Consider the following 16,667-nt stretch of genomic DNA (forward strand, 5'->3'; position numbering starts at 1 on the left):
AGAGGGATAGATGCTTTGGCGCCTTTGTAACGCGCTCGTTTGTTGGGGGCCTTGTTTATATTTCACAAGGGGTTACATAGGGTTCCGCCTCGTTAAAAACCTCACACCTCCGGTGCCCTAGTGGACACTTGAAAGCTTCCCCCATGAGGAAAAGAGTACGGGCCCTTTGGTACATTGTGCTAATTTAGAGAAAAAAAGAATTTATTCTACGAGCCCCTTCGGTTATTTCCCTCAGGTGGCTTTTACACACTTCCCTACACAACTTCCCTACACGTAGTATCTTTGTAGCATGTCCTTGTTCCATGAATATGGGTCTTCGGTACATTCTAGCGTGCGGAGCCTGCAGGCCTCTGGTCTTGCCATCGATGCGATGATAAACGGGCCTTCCCACTTGTTGTACATCTTCCCTTTCTGCTTGGCCTTCGGTATTCTTCGAAGCACCAAGTCACCCTCTCTGATATTCCTGGGCTTCACCTTCTTATTCCTCCACCTTCGCGTTTCGTCTTGGTATTTACCCAAGTTGATTGCTGCTTGTATATTAACAGCTTCGATTGTGTCAATTGAGGGCTTGATGTCTTTTTCGATGTTTTCTGCTCCTTCGGTTGTTCTCCAAGATTTGAGCTTTATTTCCTCAGGTGTTACGGCTTCTTCGCCGTATAGGAGCTTGAACGGTGTGAACTTTGTGGTCCTAGACTCTGTCGTGTTATGAGACCACACGACCCTCGGCAGTTCGTCCACCCATTTTCCCTTCGGCAGCTCAGTGATGTTTTTCTTGATGCCTGCAAAGATGATGCCGTTGGCCCTTTCCACCGCGCCGTTGGACTGCGGGTGGTAGACCGATGCGAAGCATAAGTTTGTGCCAAGTTGTGTGGCGAATTGTCTGAAAGTTGCACAGTCGAACTGTTTGCCATTGTCCACTGTGACCTCCTTCGGGACCCCGAAGCGACAGACGATGTTCTGCCAGAAGAATTTTTGCAGGGCTCCTGCTGTGATGTCCCTGAGTGCTTTGGCTTCGACCCATTTGGAGAAGTATTCCACCGCTACAGCGGCGTACTTGTAGTTTCCTGGAGCCGTGGGCAATGGTCCGACTATGTCAATTCCCCATCGCGTGAGGGGCCACACCGGCGGCAGTAACTACACTTCGTCGGGTGGGAATTTGCTGTAGGGGGCATGCTTTTGACAATTTGGGCACGTGCGAACCACCTCGTGAGCATCTGCCATGGCCGATGGCCAATAGAAAACTTTACGGAAAGCTTTGCCGACCAGGGCCCTCGTCGCGATGTGCGAGGAACACATCCCTGCATGTATCTCTTCAAGCAGCTATTTTACCTCTTCGCGTGAGATGCACCTTAAGAGTGGTACGCAGACTCCCCCTCGATATAACTATTCGCCTATGATTCTGTAGTTTCTCGCCCGAAGTGCCATTCTTTTTTCTTCCTTCTCATCCTCCGGGACAAAGTGTCCGCGAAGATAGGCCATTATGGCGGCCCTCCAGTCTTCGCTGGTTATGGCATTGATGAATTTAGCTGGTTCTTCGGCACAATTTACGGAGGCCTGCTTTAATGTTTCAAAGAAAACTTCTGGCGGTAATGGATCAAACTGTGCTGCTGCCTTCGCCAGTTGATCAGTTTGCTTATTTTTTGTTCTGGAGAAACTCCGGATGCTGAACCCGAGGAAGTGTTTCTCCATGCTTCGCACCGCTGCCAAGTACTTTGCCAGCTCTGGCTTGAGAGCCCTGTTGGATTTGTTTATTTGACTTGTGATCAACTCTGAATCGGACCTGATAGTCAGTCTTCGTGCGCCTAGTGCCCTTGCTTTGCGAAGACCCAGGAGAAGGCCTTCATATTCTGCTACATTGTTTGTGCACCCGGTGAAGTCAAGCCTGACTGCGTACTTCAGTTGTGTACCCAAAGGTGCTGTAGGAACTGCCGAAGCCCCTGCTCCGTCTCTCTGGTAAGCCCCATCACACTCAAGTTGCCATATTGCTTCTATCTTCGGCAGATCTTGTGAAGGTGCGACTAGTGTCCAGTCTGTGATGTAATCTGCCAAGACCTGTGACTTGATTGCTGATCTGGAGACGAAGTCAATGGTGTGCTCGGCTAGTTGCATAGCCCATTTGCCTATCCTGCCGGAGGCTTCACTGTTCTCAAACATATCCCGAAGTGGGAAAGAGGTTGGAACCTTGATTTTGTGGCTCTGGAAGTAGTAACGCAACTTGCGTGATGCCATGACCATCGCATATGCCATCTTCTCCATTTCTGAATATAGCAACTTTGACCCATTTAGGGCTTCGGAGACGAAGTATATGGGCGACTGGGTTAATGCCCCTTCGACCATACGTTCTTCAACAAGGGCGGCACTGACGGCTGCGCCTGATGTGGAGATGTATAACAACAACTCCGCCTTCTCCGAAGGGCTGGACATGACAGCCAACTTCTCGATATACTCTTTGAGGTCTTCGAAGGCCTTCGCCTGTTCTTTGCCCCATTCGAAATTTCCTGATCCTTTCAGCGCCTTGAAAAATGGTAGGCACTTCTCCGCTGATTTTGATATGAATCGATTAAGCGAAGCCAACCTGCCCGTCAACTTTTGTACCCCCTTTCTGGTGGTCGGTGGCTTCATCCGCCTGATCGCTTCTATCTTCTCCGGATTTGCTTCTATTCCCCTTTCCGTTATCATGCATCCCAATAATTTTCCTCTTCGGACTCCGAAGACGCACTTCTCCGAGTTCAGCTTCAAACCATGGCGGCGAAGGTTCACGAAAGTTTCGCAAAGATCTTGGATATGGTCCTCCCTCCTCTTGCTTCGGACAACGACATCATCGACATACGCGGAGATATTCCTTCCCAGTTGATCTCCCAGTACCTTCTTGATCATTCTATTGAAAGTGAATCCTGTGTTGCGGAGGCCCTCCGGCATTCTCACGTAGCAATATGTCCCGAAGGGGGTGGTGAAGCTGGTCTTCTCTTCGTCCGCCTTGTTCATGAATATCTGGTGATAACCTGAGAAACAATCCAACACACTGAGCATCTCCGAACAAACTGCTGCATCGACCAAGGTGTCAATTCGCGGCAGTGGGTGTTCATCCTTTGGGCACGCCTTGTTGAGGATTGTGTAGTCAATGCACATTCGCCACTTCTCGTTCTTCTTTGGTACCATTACAATGTTTGCTAGCCATTCCGGGTACAGGACTTCGAGGATGACGCCCGCGTCCAGTAACTTTTGTACCTCGGCTTGAGCCGCTTTCTGCCTTTCTTCGGACATTGATCTTTGGCCCTGCTTCACGGGTTTCGCCTTCGGATTCTCCCTCAGCTCATGCTCGATGACTTCTCGACTGACCCCTCGCAGATCCGAAGAGGACCAAGCAAACACATCTTGATTGTTGCGGAGAAACTGTATAAGCCTGGCCTCTTCGGCCTCTTGAAGCCCTTTTCCGATGATCACCATTCGATCAGGCACATCTTCGCACAAGGGCACCTTCTTCGTATGTTCCGCTGGGGATACACCCCCTAGCTTCTCAGGCTCTTCGCAATTTTCACCATCATTGACCTCATTTGGTGCTTCAATGACATGGACATTCTTGTCTGAGGTTGATGCGTTGTCCTCGCACCTTCTTGCTTCTTCTTGGTTTCCGAAGACTGTGATAATTCCTCCGGTCGTGGGTAGCTTCATGCATAGGTACGACTGATGAATTACTGCTGCGAATTTGACCAAAGTGTTGCGACCGAAGATGGCGTTGTAGGGATAATTGATGTCGACCACGTCGAAGGTAATTGCTTCAGTTCTCTGTCCTGCACCTTCGCCAAACATTACGTTGAGCTCTATCTTTCCAAGAGCTTCGATTCTCTTGCCTCCAAACCCAATGAGTGGATACTGTGACTTCTTCAGCGCTGCTTCGGTGAATCCCATTTTGACGAAGCACTGCCAGACGAGGATATCTGCAGAACGCCCGTTGTCCACCAAGATTCTCCCTACATCATTCCCCGCGAAGTGCACTAAATTCTTGCCAATGTTCGCCCTTATGACAAGGGGGTCATTATGTGGGTAGTGCTGCAGCCGAAGGTCTGCCTGCGTGAAAGTTATTGGGACATGCGACCAAGTTGTCCGGAAGCATCTGCCCTCGCTGACGTGGGAGACTGTTCTGAAATATTCTTTCCGCTGCTTCTTCGTCTCATGAACTGGTTCGTTGGATCCTCCGGAGATGGCATTGATGATGTTGACCCTGCTGCCCGAAGGTGTGTCGATTGCTCGCTCGGGGATTTGCCCCGGTTCTAGTTTTGGAGGTGGAGGTAAATTTGTTGTGTCACAAGAGAGTGGTGTTGAGCTTCTGGACCATGTCTGATTTTACTGTGGGGGTGGTAGCATTGGAATTGATTGTTGCGGAGGTGGTGCATATGGCAGTGGGTTATAATTGAAGACCGGGTACGACACCGGCCAATTTGGTGTAGGAGCCCAAGTATTTGCCGTTGTCGAAGACTGAGGCGGCATCTGCGAGGTATGATTGACTGGTTTTGCTGGCTGGGAATTCTGCCGATCAAACTCCTCTTTCCTTTCAATGGCGAAAGGGCACTCATTTGTCCCGTGGCCTTTGTCCTTGCCGTGGAAGAAACAGAACGGAATTTTCTCCCTTCGACCACCGCTGTCCCTTCGGCCTTTGTTTTGTCGGTCTTCGCGATGGTGAAGATCATCGCGGTTGGATCTTTCTTCGTGTCGGTCCCTTTCGCCTTTGCCCTTGTGACGGTGTCTGTCCTCTCGGGGTCCCTCTTCGGATACGTTGTTTACTGTTCTTTTCTGCCTCGGCTCATTGGCGTGCCATGGTTTCGAATGGGACCTCTCACTGCTTCACGATTTCTTCTGCTCGTTCTTCTCCTCGAGCCTTCTCCTCTTCGCCCGGTCGGATATGCAATATTCTTGCATTATCTCGAATATCTTCGTGACTGTCTTTGGCTTACGCCGGGATATGTATTCCCCGCATGGTCCCAGATTGATCCTCTTCACCACCGAATCGATGATGCTCTGGTCGGCAACATTGGGCGCTCTTGCGCGAAGCTTCATGACACTCTGGAGATATTCTTGCAAGGTCATGTTTCCTTGCCTTAGATCGTGGAAGTCGCAAGATGTGACTTCGTCGGGCCTTACGGCGCGGAAGCTTGAACATAACTCAATGCGAAGCTGCTTCCAAGACAGAATGGTTCCTGGGGGGATGTTTGCGTACCAGCGCTGCGCCAAGCCCTTCGATGCGAGGACGAGCGCCTTCGCCTTACATGCGGTGCCTCCTCCTGATGCTTCGATGGTGGCTTCGTACTTGAGGAGGAACTCTTCGGGTCTGACTCTCCATCGAACTGAGGCAATATTGCTGGGTTAAGACGGTGAGGCCACTGTACCTCCTCCAGCTCTTCGGACAATGGTGATATCCTGTGATGGCTTCTTCGGTGACACTCTTCGCCGTCTGACTCAGAATGGTCAGAGATCTCTTTGACCGGCACAAACTTCTGGCGGGACCTCGGTGGTTCTTGCTGTCGCGGGTTGGCCACGACTGCCTCCCTCTGGGGTGGTTTTGGTGGAGCCTGCAATTGCTCCAGCTGCAGCCTCTGGGCACGGAGCTTCTCCTGCATCGCCTTGTAGCGAAGCTCCTCCTCCCTCAACTTGTTGTACTGCTCTTGACACTCTGCTTCGGTGAGCATGGTCTGCTTCCCCTTCGCCCTTGTCATCACTTGTGGCTCCGAGGGTCCTGATTCCAATGCCTGCTGCTGAACCCTTCGTGCCTCTTCGATGCGACGCATCGCAGCGATGTCTTCGGCTGTGACGCCGATGTCCAGAAGGTTGACTTCAAGCTGGCCATCTGCGAGGGCCTCGACGGAGACGCCGTCGCTGCTAGCTCCGTTCGCCTGTGTTGCTGCCGCTTCGCCCTGCGAGGGCGTTGTCGTCATGGTGTCCTCGGAAGTGGCTCCGGTGGTCCCTCTCTTCTTCGTTGCCGCCATGTGGTGTATCGAACCGACGGGTGGGCGCCAAACTGTTGGTGGAGAGTGTCTCCGGAACGGACGATCACAACAACAGTAATGGACAATACGGAAATTAAGTAATAAGGTGCTCTTTTTCCATTCAAAATCCTCTCCCTTCAATGAACATTACACAGGGTATTTATAGGTGGCATTACATCTTCAATGTACAATTACTCTATTGCACCCCTACAACGGGAATATTCTCGGAATATTCCTAGATGCGAGCGTAATTTGCCCGTTACAATTTGAGTGCACCACAGCTCAGCAGCGGGACCCACGCCGACCCCGGCAGCTTCGCCGTACCCGACGAAGCTCCTGGACCCGCTGCTAAGTACTCTGTGAGACTCGTGTCACCAAGTCTTCGCTCCTCTCCGTCTTCTTGCTCGTGGAACTGCGAAGACGGAACACCTCCGCGATTGCTCCTGGCGTCAGCTCCTGTGTTCCGGGTGCCTTGTCTTCACTTCCTGACCCGAAGACGCGCGAAGATGGGTCACCTTATGCTGGCTGTCGGCGTCGGCTCGCCCGACTCCTTGTCTTCGCGTACCTACGGCGATCTGACCGAAGGTGGTGACCCCAACAGGTACTCAAACGAATACCCAGTTTTTTGGCAAAACTTTTTATATATGTAGTCTATCCTATGTATATGAATATTACACAATATAACAGACTTCCAAACTTCTAGTTTCTACTTCATGTTGAAAAATTATAGCAGTCTTACATCCCAACCCTCCCCATGCGACGGCCCATGGTCCCATTAGCAGTCAGGTAGCCAGTGAGCCAGCCTGAGCGACAGGCCAAGCGCTCGTACACCCCCTCGATCTCTCGAATTCCTGAATCCCCAACCGCAAGACCGCAATCCTAGCTCCTCGAATCGGCGATCCCAGCAGTGATTGCGCAACAAGGCCATAAGAACAGACGGTGGGGGGGCTTGTCGACCGCGAGGACGAATGACGGTAGAGGCTCCATGGCGGCAGACGAACGGTGGCTCAGCCGCACGGATTTGGCAGCTGGGCAGGCCCCGAAGGCGGGCAGCTGCCAGACCAACGTTGCAACCAGGCAGGGATGTAGGGCTTGGGCGTGCACGACGTGACATGCATGGCCACGATGGGAGGACCGCCACAGCTCTGTTGCTCCAGTAGTTGTGCCCGTTTGGGGCGTGGGCGTGCAAGCAGAAACAGGCCTGAGCGAAATCAAGTTTGAGCGCAACATGAGCTGACTAGTGATAAATTTGATTTTTATTTTGAAAAGTATCATTGTAATTTATTGAATTTAGGCTGTCAAAAATAATTACACCTTTTGAAATTTTGAATACCCAACTTCCAAAACTTGAGGCCGCCCTTGGTACATACTTCGTAGTTAATGTAAAATTATATTATCAGCTACAATTATATATATCTATCTGCAAGTAAATGGCTTCTTTTATAGATGTAATATATTTTAATCTAAAGGGAGTATACATTTTTGGCTTGTAGAATGGAATCGTTCGGGTATACGATTGTGTGTAGTGTAGTGTACTCCGATATCTTCAGCAGATTACTTATTACTCTATTGTTAAAAAGACAAATTTTTAATATTGGAAGTATGGAGGATGGAGAGGAAAATCTATTGGTGATGCTGATATCCTGAGTTCAGGACTCGATGGCCTAACTGTTCGAGTCGGTCAATGTCGTGGGGCTGCAGTCGCCGCCGATTCTCGATAACCTTACCCACCTCTCTATTTCCACGTTGTTTTAGTTCTCCCTCTACTATTTCGGTCAAGCAACGCGGGCGCCCCTGATTTAATGAACACCACATACGAACGCACTAAGCCAATGCAACTTGCTCTTGCCCTTATCTCGGCAGCGCCATCGTGCTCCTGCCCAATCGCGAGCAACTGCGTCCGCTTGCAGATATTTTTTATGGCAAAACCACGTTTGACCGCACCAGAATCCAGCACTAGATATCAGCACACTGAAGCCCTGGTTGCAGATATTCATGTTTGCATCACATCATTGACAGACTACTGTAAACAACGCAATGCTAAAAAAAAAACCTCCACCCCAGCAGGCAACGGGGCTGTAAACTAGTTACCAGAACAAACCCTCTGGCGAGCCGGACAACAGTTACCAAACAATGGTATGTACATCCAACAAATGGTGTAAAACAAAAGCAGCAGCAGGAACAGACTCGCTGCCAGGAACTCGCTACAAAATTGCTGGCCATGTAACTATGTAAGCACAGCCATAATAGAGGGACGAACATCAGCACCGATATTTACACGGCCGCAGCACAGAACAGAGGACGCCCTCTACTTCTACAACAGAATGGTCTAGTGGTCGGAGTCCAGCCATCGCCTCAGCTTGGAGAGTGCCTCTGGAGACAAGCTCTTGCAGCACCTTAGCCTACTATTGGATGTCGGCTCTAGGGACGCCGGCCCCCCGCTGAGCTCCGACACGAAGCAGACCACGATCACCGTGAGGTTGTCAAAGGTCTCGAGCCTCTTCGCCTCCATGGCGAGCTCCCGAGCGCACCGCTCAGGGTCGTCATGCCGCCGCAGCCCCTTGCGGACCGTGCTCACCGCGTGTTGGCTGGTCATCACGTCCCATATCCCATCGCACCCGATGATCAGGAACTCATCATCCTCAGTGAGGGTGGTCCAGCGGATCTCTGGCTCGGCAATGAGGGGTGATGCCGAGCCTTGGGGCAGTTTCATGTCCCAGTCACAAAGAGCCCGGGTCACGGAGAGAACTCCATTGAGGTAGCCATCTTCAATATATCCACCAGACTCAATAACCCTTTGACGCTCTGCATCATATGTTGGCCTGTGATCCTTTGACATCTCCACTGCTACGCCTTTCCTACAAAGGACTGCACGGCAATCCCCGGCATTTGCAACCAAAAGTTGCCTGCAAGATACAAAGAGCAAAAGAGCATGAGTACCACTGCATCAAACAACTCATCATGATGCAACGAGGCTTGGTTTTTCACACTCAACTAACCTTCCCAGGATCAATGCTGTCAGTGCTGTGGTTCCAGAAGAACGGTTGATGAGTGAATCATCAGCCAGAGCAAGGTCAGCCCGCAAGAAAGCCTTGCGGACTGAATCCTCAACAGATTCAGCGAACATTTTATCTTCCTGTGAGGCTTGTGGGAATTCAGCATCCTCAAAGAACAATTTCATTGCATGCTTCTTCATGTAGGCAGCTGCATCTGAACCACCATGCCCGTCAAAGACCTAAAAGGCAAAATCACAGTTAAATTGGGTACAGAAATTTACATGAAGAATATAATTAGCTGAACGGCATTCACAGCACGTACTCCATAGAAGGCACTAAGTTCAGAGAACATAAGCACTGGAGCAAGATGAGCAGAAAGATCATCAATTCGAATATGTTCATCTTCCATGTACCGCCTAGGTCCAATATCAGCGAAGCTACCAGATCGAATGCTTGGGACAAACTGCAGGGGTTCCACAGATACACTATCCCCAGCATTAGAAAATCTTTTCAACTCCTGCATCAAGAAAAAAACTGTGAATTACACTGGTGTCTTTCCAGTTGTATAAATTGTAACCTCCTAAAACTTGCTTCTCCAAAATGTCCAATTCCGCGCAAAGCACAACCTCAAGCTCTGTTTCTTTTCTTATTATGAGAGCTGCCAACTACGACATATTGAATTGACCAAATAACTATTCCTTTTGTTCTAGGCGAAAACATCAATTGTTTAAGTTGGGCAATATATGAATTCCAAAGACCCGAGCCACACAATGCGTCAGATGATGGAAAATCCAGATGACCCCAGCAACGAATTTAGGGGAGTTTTACATATTTCACATGCGCAACTGATCAATATGAACTCTCCAAATCAATCCGTTCACTTCCAATGAACCATAATCAAATATTAGAAAAAAAATGAAAGAAAGGCCCTGTCCATTGAATATTTAGACAAACTATCCTTGCAATTTACCTATCAGGCTATCATACTAGGGAAAATATTCGAAATCAGGGTAAACACTATAAGAAACATTACACCCTTGATGATCCATGAAACATTTGACAACAGCACAGGAAAAATTCTTATGCGATGATTTCAGGCTATATAATTTCTTAGCAAAACATTAAACAGGACAAGAAAGACCAAACCTGCACGACCGCCTTCGGCGACGCCGGCGCCGCCACCTGCACCGGCATGGGTGCCACCGCGACCACCTCCTCGACGACCTCGACGCTCTTGACGACGCACCGGTGGAACGGTGCCTCCAGCAGCGGCACGACCTGATGCATGACCTCGGCTCCGGCTCCCATCTCCGCCTCCAACCCGCTCAACAATCGATTTCCCCCCACCGCGGCTGGCGACACCAACTCCTCCCAAATCCCTCGCCTTCCGCCCACTCCGACCCGAAGAACTCCCGATCCGATTCCGACCTCTTCTTGGCCTCAAAATTTCCCCACCCCCAAACAGCTCGATCCGAAGCCCGGTCGACTAATCTCGACGAGAAGCACGCGGAAATCTCCGAAAGGAGCGGCCTTTCCACAATCCGAGAGACGGGCAACACGGAAGAAAACTTCTTTTTTTCTTTGGACAACAACACGGAGAACTGACACGATCCGAACAGCGATTCAGGAAAGAAACGGCGAAGAAGCAGAGAGGTGTTCGCTATTTATTCGCGCGTGGCGGAAGACGAGAGAGGGCAGCCGGCGGCGGGTGACGCGGGTGTGTGACCGGCAGGTGGCCGTGGAGGGACCGGTTGCCTTCGGTATCGTGCCCGGTCGGGAGAACAGGGCTACCGGCACGCGTGCGCGTTGCGAGAGCAATGGGATAATCGCCGACCTCGTTTTGGCAAGACGGGCAGAATACAAGCGATGAACGATGCGTGCGCTCGTTTCACACCTTTTGCGTGTGGGAATCGAAGACGGGGAACCCTCGTTTTGTTTTTTTTCTCTTAACCTAGAATATTCGGAACGAAACTTAGCTTAATAATTTTGTATATCCCAATCGATGGCGTAAATTTTTGTACAGATTAAATTGCACTAATGTGCCATACACTAGTTAAATTAAATTAATTAACTCTCGTGGAGAGTGACTTTACAATTTGACATGGTATTGCCATGAGCTCATTGTGGCGTCAAAATGTTTGGCTTCCTATCCATTTCCTTCCCAATGTTAACAATATGAATAACTTAAACGAAGTTTGGACAATGTCAAAATAGCTATAAAAAAATGTCACCAGGCGCAAATGGGCAATATGCCATACTTTACACTATCAATTCATATATGGCTATTTCGAGGGGGTTGTTAACATGGCATTCGTTTAACATTTGTTGCTCATTGATCTTTACTATTATACGTCGTTCCTCTGTAAAGAAGCCCACGTTTTGCACGTTTTTAAGAGGACGAAAATGGACTTTAGTTCATGTAGCAACAGCTAATTATATGCTTTCATCTTGGCGTATTCCGATAAATTGCCACTTAGCTTAACGCAATGATAGAATACATAATTCGTAAAAATATAAATGACTGCGACTTGTAGACTTTGGTGCGGCTGGTCTCATTATGCCACAATTGCTCCAAGTGATCGGCTGCTATTACACAAAATTTTGTAACAAGATGCATACAATTTTAATGAAAAAAATCCAACTTACATATAACTGAACCATGACCGAAAGGAGCCTGGTTTTAGCCTTTCACTGCAAAATCAGACAGTGAGAGCCATGAATTGTTTAAATTGGGTAAATTTGGTCTTTTGTTAGTTTTCTATTTTGTAGAAATTGATATTTTTGTTTAATATAAAAATCATAAGTAATTCATTTAAACCAGGGAAAATGAGTGTTGCGCCATCTTTTTCTTAATTTATATATTAATATTCTATTTGGATTATTTGGATCTTATTTGTTAATTGTTCTCTAGCGTATTATTGCTTGTGGTCGTACTTTTTATTTATTTAAATTGCCCTTTTACACTATATTGCACTTGGACCTTGAGATTAACCAAGAGGATCTGATGAACTTGTTATTTTGGTATCAGTTTCATATTTTTGTAATTTAACAAAAAAAGTATGATTTCTTTTAGATTGAAACATTTTTTCAATTTCTAAAAAATATATAAAACCACGTTTGCACTACTGAAATGACCAACTTATCGGTTTTCTAAAAAAGACAATCATCAGAAGTGTATTCATCCTAGAATGTAGAGTGAACTGGTTGTAACCATACCAACAATATACTCTACTAGAATATCATGCGTAGATCCCCATGGTCCCACGCGTCCCTCCCGGCTCAAGAGCAACCAATACAAAGGAGAAATTTGACAATGATCGAAAAAAATAGGAGCTGTCCATCTGATAAAATTTTATGGTGAAGATAGAAAGTACAAAGAAATACATAGGGTAAAGTACCTAGTAATTCCAAAATGTAGGACCAAGTACCCAAAAGTGGGACTGAATACTAATTTAATTTAATTTTTATAAATATTATTCATAGATCAAAGGCTAGAAAAAAAATTTAAGGTAAAAGTACCTGAAAGTATCCATTGGTACTTTACACTACGAAGAAAAGGTCCAGATCGCAAAGTTTTTTCGCTGAAAATATCACATCGAATATTTGGACACTAATTAGAAATATTAAATGTGGATAACTAACAAAACTTATTCCATATTACCAGGTGAATTGCGAGACGAATATATTAAACCTAATTAGATCATAATTAGACAATGGTGTGCTACAGCAAACAATTTCTAATGATGGATTAATTAGACTTAATAGATTCGTCTCACAATTTTCTGTCAATCCATATAATTAATTTTATAATTAGATCATGTTTAGTACTCCTAATATAATTAGTTTTATAATTAAATTATGTTTAGTACTCCTAATCTTGAGTTCATAATTGCTACATTAAATTTCGCAAAGTTTTTCACATATCTAAACAGCCCAAATAAAAAACCCCCCAAAACGCCGCTCAGCGCTGACCCAAACCAATGCCGGACTTGAGCTTCGGATCGCGGAGGACGGAAGTTATTAATAAAGCCAAACAAAGTCCAAGCGCCCCCGGTGTGGCACGGAGCTAGAGCGGCAGGGCAGGGCGCGTGCCCTCCACGCCACCCAACCTTTCCCTTTTGACGACAAGAAGCGTCAACGCGGGGCGCGCTACCGCCCTGTGCCGGGGCTTCCCGCGGGCTCCCGAGCCCGGTCTGCCGTCCTCGCGTGCGCCCCCCCCCCCCCCCCCCCCCCCCCCCCGGCCCCGCGGCGCGATAACTCGACTCACACCAATCCTTTCTTATTAACGAAATTAATATTACCCACACAACTACTGCAAACCAATTCAACCCAAATATTTGAGTTTATGATGAATAAAATATTAGCCAAACTATAATTACAACGCAATAAAAACATATTTTTCAAAAAACAAATTATTGTGTAGATTTTGCCATATCGTTTTGCACAGAGTAGCTGTCAGTTATACCGAGTCATCTCCAACAAATTTTAGTCAATTTTGATAAAATTTTATAGTGTGAACGCGAGGTTTCATTTCTAGGGTCCGACTCTTGACATGGGACCCACATATAATTCTAGCAACACTGCTTTGCACAAAGTAGCTGCTAGTCATACCGAGTCATCTCCAATAAATTTCAGTCAATTCCGATAAATTTTTTAATAGTGTGAACGCGAGGTTTTATTTCTAAGGTCCGTCTCTTGATGTGAGATCCATGTGTAATTCTAGTCACACTATTTTGCACAGAGTAACTGCTAGTCATACCCAGGGTTTTTTTATCCGACCGCCGGGACCTAACCGCCGGCCACCGGTTCCGGTTTACCGGACCGGTTGGACCGGTTACCGGTTGAAACCGGTCAAAACTCAAATTTGAATTTAAAACCCGCAGTTATACCGGTTTCGAACGTCTAACCGGCCGGTTTGACCGGTTACCGGTCGGTTTAGGCTAAATTCAAATTTTTTTCTTTTTTAGTTTAAATTCAAATGCCCGCAAAGTATACTAAATGAATGTTTGTATAATATGTTTTAGCCTAAATGAACCCTCCAACCCTTTTTTGTACTACTTTTATATTGTATTTATATACTTTTGTATGTATGTTTTTTTGTTTAACTTCAAATGCTCGCAAAGTATACTAAATGAACGAATATTTGAAAAAAATTTGACACCATTAGATTCGTCGCAACTTGAAGTATTTTTAAGAATTTTTTCGGATTTTTCCATTTTTTCGAATTCAAATTTAAAATTTGAATTTGGGCCGGTTTCTAACCGCCTGGAACCGGAACCGGGCCGGGCTGGTTAGACCGGTAACCGCGGTAACCGGTCCGGTTCCGAGCGGTTTGATTAACCCTGGTCATACCGAGCCATCTCCAACAAATTTCAGTCAAGTTCGATAAAATTTTATAGTGTGAACGCGAGATTTTATTTCTCGGGTCTGGCTCTTGACGTGGGACTCACGTGTAATTCTAGCCACACTGCTTTGCATAAAGTAGCTGCTAGTCATACTGAGTCATCTCCAATAAATTTCAGGCAATTTCGATAAAATTTTATAATGTAAATGCGAGATTTTACTTTTAAAATCCGGCTTTTACGCGACCAACACTTATATATAATTATACTATTTTGCAAAAAAATTCATTTCAGCCCATTCCAATCCACTCCAATATATATTTATATAAAACTCACTCCATCCACCTATTAGATAATATAATTTATTTAAATGTACTCAAATATAATCTATATGAAAATCCAATCCATTAAATCTATTTCAATCCAAACCATTAGTTAGCAGGGTGAGCTGCTGCCCACCGAAAAAGAACGCTTCGCGCCGGCGCAGCCATGCGTGCGGTCCGTCCACGGATGGTCGGCATTTCGTGGGGCGATGGATCCGTGGGCACTTGGCAGATTTGCCCAGACTTTTTTCCACCAGGATGCGCTCATGCGTTGCCACCGGTCAGCTCGGCTACTAGCAGACCAGACCTCATCCGTAAGGCCGATAAATGCGATGCGAGAGATGGTGGCGCTTGTTCCAGGCGACGCGTGGTCAGCGACGTGTATCTATTTGTCTCTACACGTGGCCGGCTGGCTTTTAGCTTAGCCCGCTGGCGATGACCGCGTCGCGTGGCCGGGACACGCGCACTACCGACTGTACGTGCTTCTCGCGCACCGATCGATGGATGATGAGGTGTTGCTCAGAGCCTCAGATCATCACATTCACTTCGAGTGACTCTTTAGTTGGTGAAAAAATTTGGATTTAAATAGTGTAACACATTTTATTATTATTTGACAACTAATATCCACTAATGAATTAATTAACATAATTAAATTCATATCGTAAAAACTAATTAGACTATATAATTAGTTATTTTTTTCAACAGTATTTAATACTCAATGTATATGTCCGAAAATTTAATGTGACATGTACTGCGCAAATTTTTTAGGAACTAAACGCCCCCTTAGTATAGGAGTATGAGCAAAAAGCAGCAGCTGTTGCCTTTTTGGAGGAAAAAGAAACACTTGCATTACCCAAAGGCAAAGGGATCAAAGAGGAAACCCGATCCACCTTGCCATGGGGCTCGCTAGCTCCTTTCTTTCTGCCCCGAAATGGAACACCTGTTGCTCTCTGCGCGACGGCAGGCGGCACAGGACACGTAACGGGAGAGGCAGTGCCACACGGCAGTTCACGGACATCAGAAACAGGGTATCGATCATTCGATCCACGGATACAGACGTGGCCGGAATCCTACTGTACTTACTGAACCTTGCCTGCCTGGCTCCTTTGGGAAGATCGAACAACGATGTGGTTTGTTTTTCCTCATTTATATGGCCTAACAAAATGGTTAAATACCTGCCCAGAAATATCTTGTGCAAGGCATTGCGTCAACATTTCCGGTCCTCACTTCAACCTCCATCTGCGAAAGGCCATCAAGCATCTAACTGTATTATTGTTATCAAGTTCGGTATATATACACGCAATAAGTATATAGTTCTGTTATCTGTAGCAGCAGCTCAGCAAGACCCCATCCCCAAGAATTCAAGAAAGATGGTACCCAGATAACGTTAAAACTTGTGACTATTCTCTTGTCAATTGGTTACTGGCATTTTTTGCTTTTGCCCGAACCAATCGCGGGGCCATGAGAGCATGACCGGAGAAACAAAAGCTCTATTGCTTTTTCAGCTCTTGGATAATCGAATTGGCACGCAATAGCATCAAGTTCTTGAAGCATCATCATACAACATTTCACTTTCGATGCCAAAAAAAAAAAGAACGGAATCAATGTCAAGCTCCAGACGGCCTAGCCCGTACGTAGTCATCCCAAGATAACAACTCATAGGCCATAAGCACTTTGGCAAAAGGAAATGGCTGCCAACAATTATCGTCTAGTATATAACTTGACGTCTGCAATGGCACAACGAAAAAAGAAAGAGCAATTTCGACTTTCTTAGAATCCTTTTCCTGGTCAAAAATGAAATCTACGACTGACGAGTGGTTGAGACAATGAGCCCTGGATAGAGATGAACCAAAGGAAACATTTTTTTATGATTAGAATATTTGCTCACTAATTAGAAGCATAGTTCCCCACTTAAAAACTTTACAACCGTCACATCGGATATTTGTACACTAATTAGGAGTAGTAAATTTAGACTAATCACAAAACTGTGTAAATCACAAGACGAATCTTTTAGATCTAATTAGA

The 16,667-nt window shown here is 46.5% G+C and overlaps 2 protein-coding genes across 2 annotated transcripts; both read right to left on the reverse strand.

The window, feature by feature from the left end:
• Nucleotides 1-1,383: 1,383 nt before the first annotated feature.
• On the reverse strand, nucleotides 1,384-5,930 carry LOC120674621. Its single transcript, XM_039955775.1, has 2 exons — nucleotides 5,265-5,930; nucleotides 1,384-4,068 (listed from the first exon to the last, which is right to left on the reverse strand). Exons 1-2 carry the CDS (start codon nucleotides 5,928-5,930, stop codon nucleotides 1,384-1,386), a joined length of 3,351 nt encoding a protein of 1,116 aa, XP_039811709.1.
• Nucleotides 5,931-7,948: 2,018 nt separating this feature from the next.
• Nucleotides 7,949-10,808, reverse strand: LOC120674117 (probable protein phosphatase 2C 2). Its single transcript, XM_039955238.1, has 4 exons — nucleotides 10,124-10,808; nucleotides 9,300-9,494; nucleotides 8,981-9,216; nucleotides 7,949-8,887 (listed from the first exon to the last, which is right to left on the reverse strand). Exons 1-4 carry the CDS (start codon nucleotides 10,283-10,285, stop codon nucleotides 8,311-8,313), a joined length of 1,170 nt encoding a protein of 389 aa, XP_039811172.1. The 5' UTR covers nucleotides 10,286-10,808; the 3' UTR covers nucleotides 7,949-8,310.
• Nucleotides 10,809-16,667: the final 5,859 nt, after the last annotated feature.

This window comes from Panicum virgatum, chromosome 5N (assembly GCF_016808335.1).
Source record: "Panicum virgatum strain AP13 chromosome 5N, P.virgatum_v5, whole genome shotgun sequence".
Classification (NCBI taxonomy): domain Eukaryota; kingdom Viridiplantae; phylum Streptophyta; class Magnoliopsida; order Poales; family Poaceae; genus Panicum; species Panicum virgatum.

Bases quoted from the DNA above. Each gene is read 5' to 3' on its own strand.
- LOC120674621 (XM_039955775.1), bottom strand. From the start codon at position 5,930: ATGACGACAACGCCCTCGCAGGGCGAAGCGGCAGCAACACAGGCGAAC. The intron at 4,069-5,264 runs GTAAGGCGAAGG...ACTTTCACGCAG, and splicing joins ATCAGGAGGAGGCACCGCAT to GCAGACCTTCGGCTGCAGCA.
- LOC120674117 (XM_039955238.1), bottom strand. From the start codon at position 10,285: ATGGGAGCCGGAGCCGAGGTCATGCATCAGGTCGTGCCGCTGCTGGAG. The intron at 9,495-10,123 runs GTTTGGTCTTTC...TTCTTGATGCAG, and splicing joins CGCCGAAGGCGGTCGTGCAG to GAGTTGAAAAGATTTTCTAA. The intron at 8,888-8,980 runs GTTAGTTGAGTG...TGTATCTTGCAG, and splicing joins ACAGCATTGATCCTGGGAAG to GCAACTTTTGGTTGCAAATG.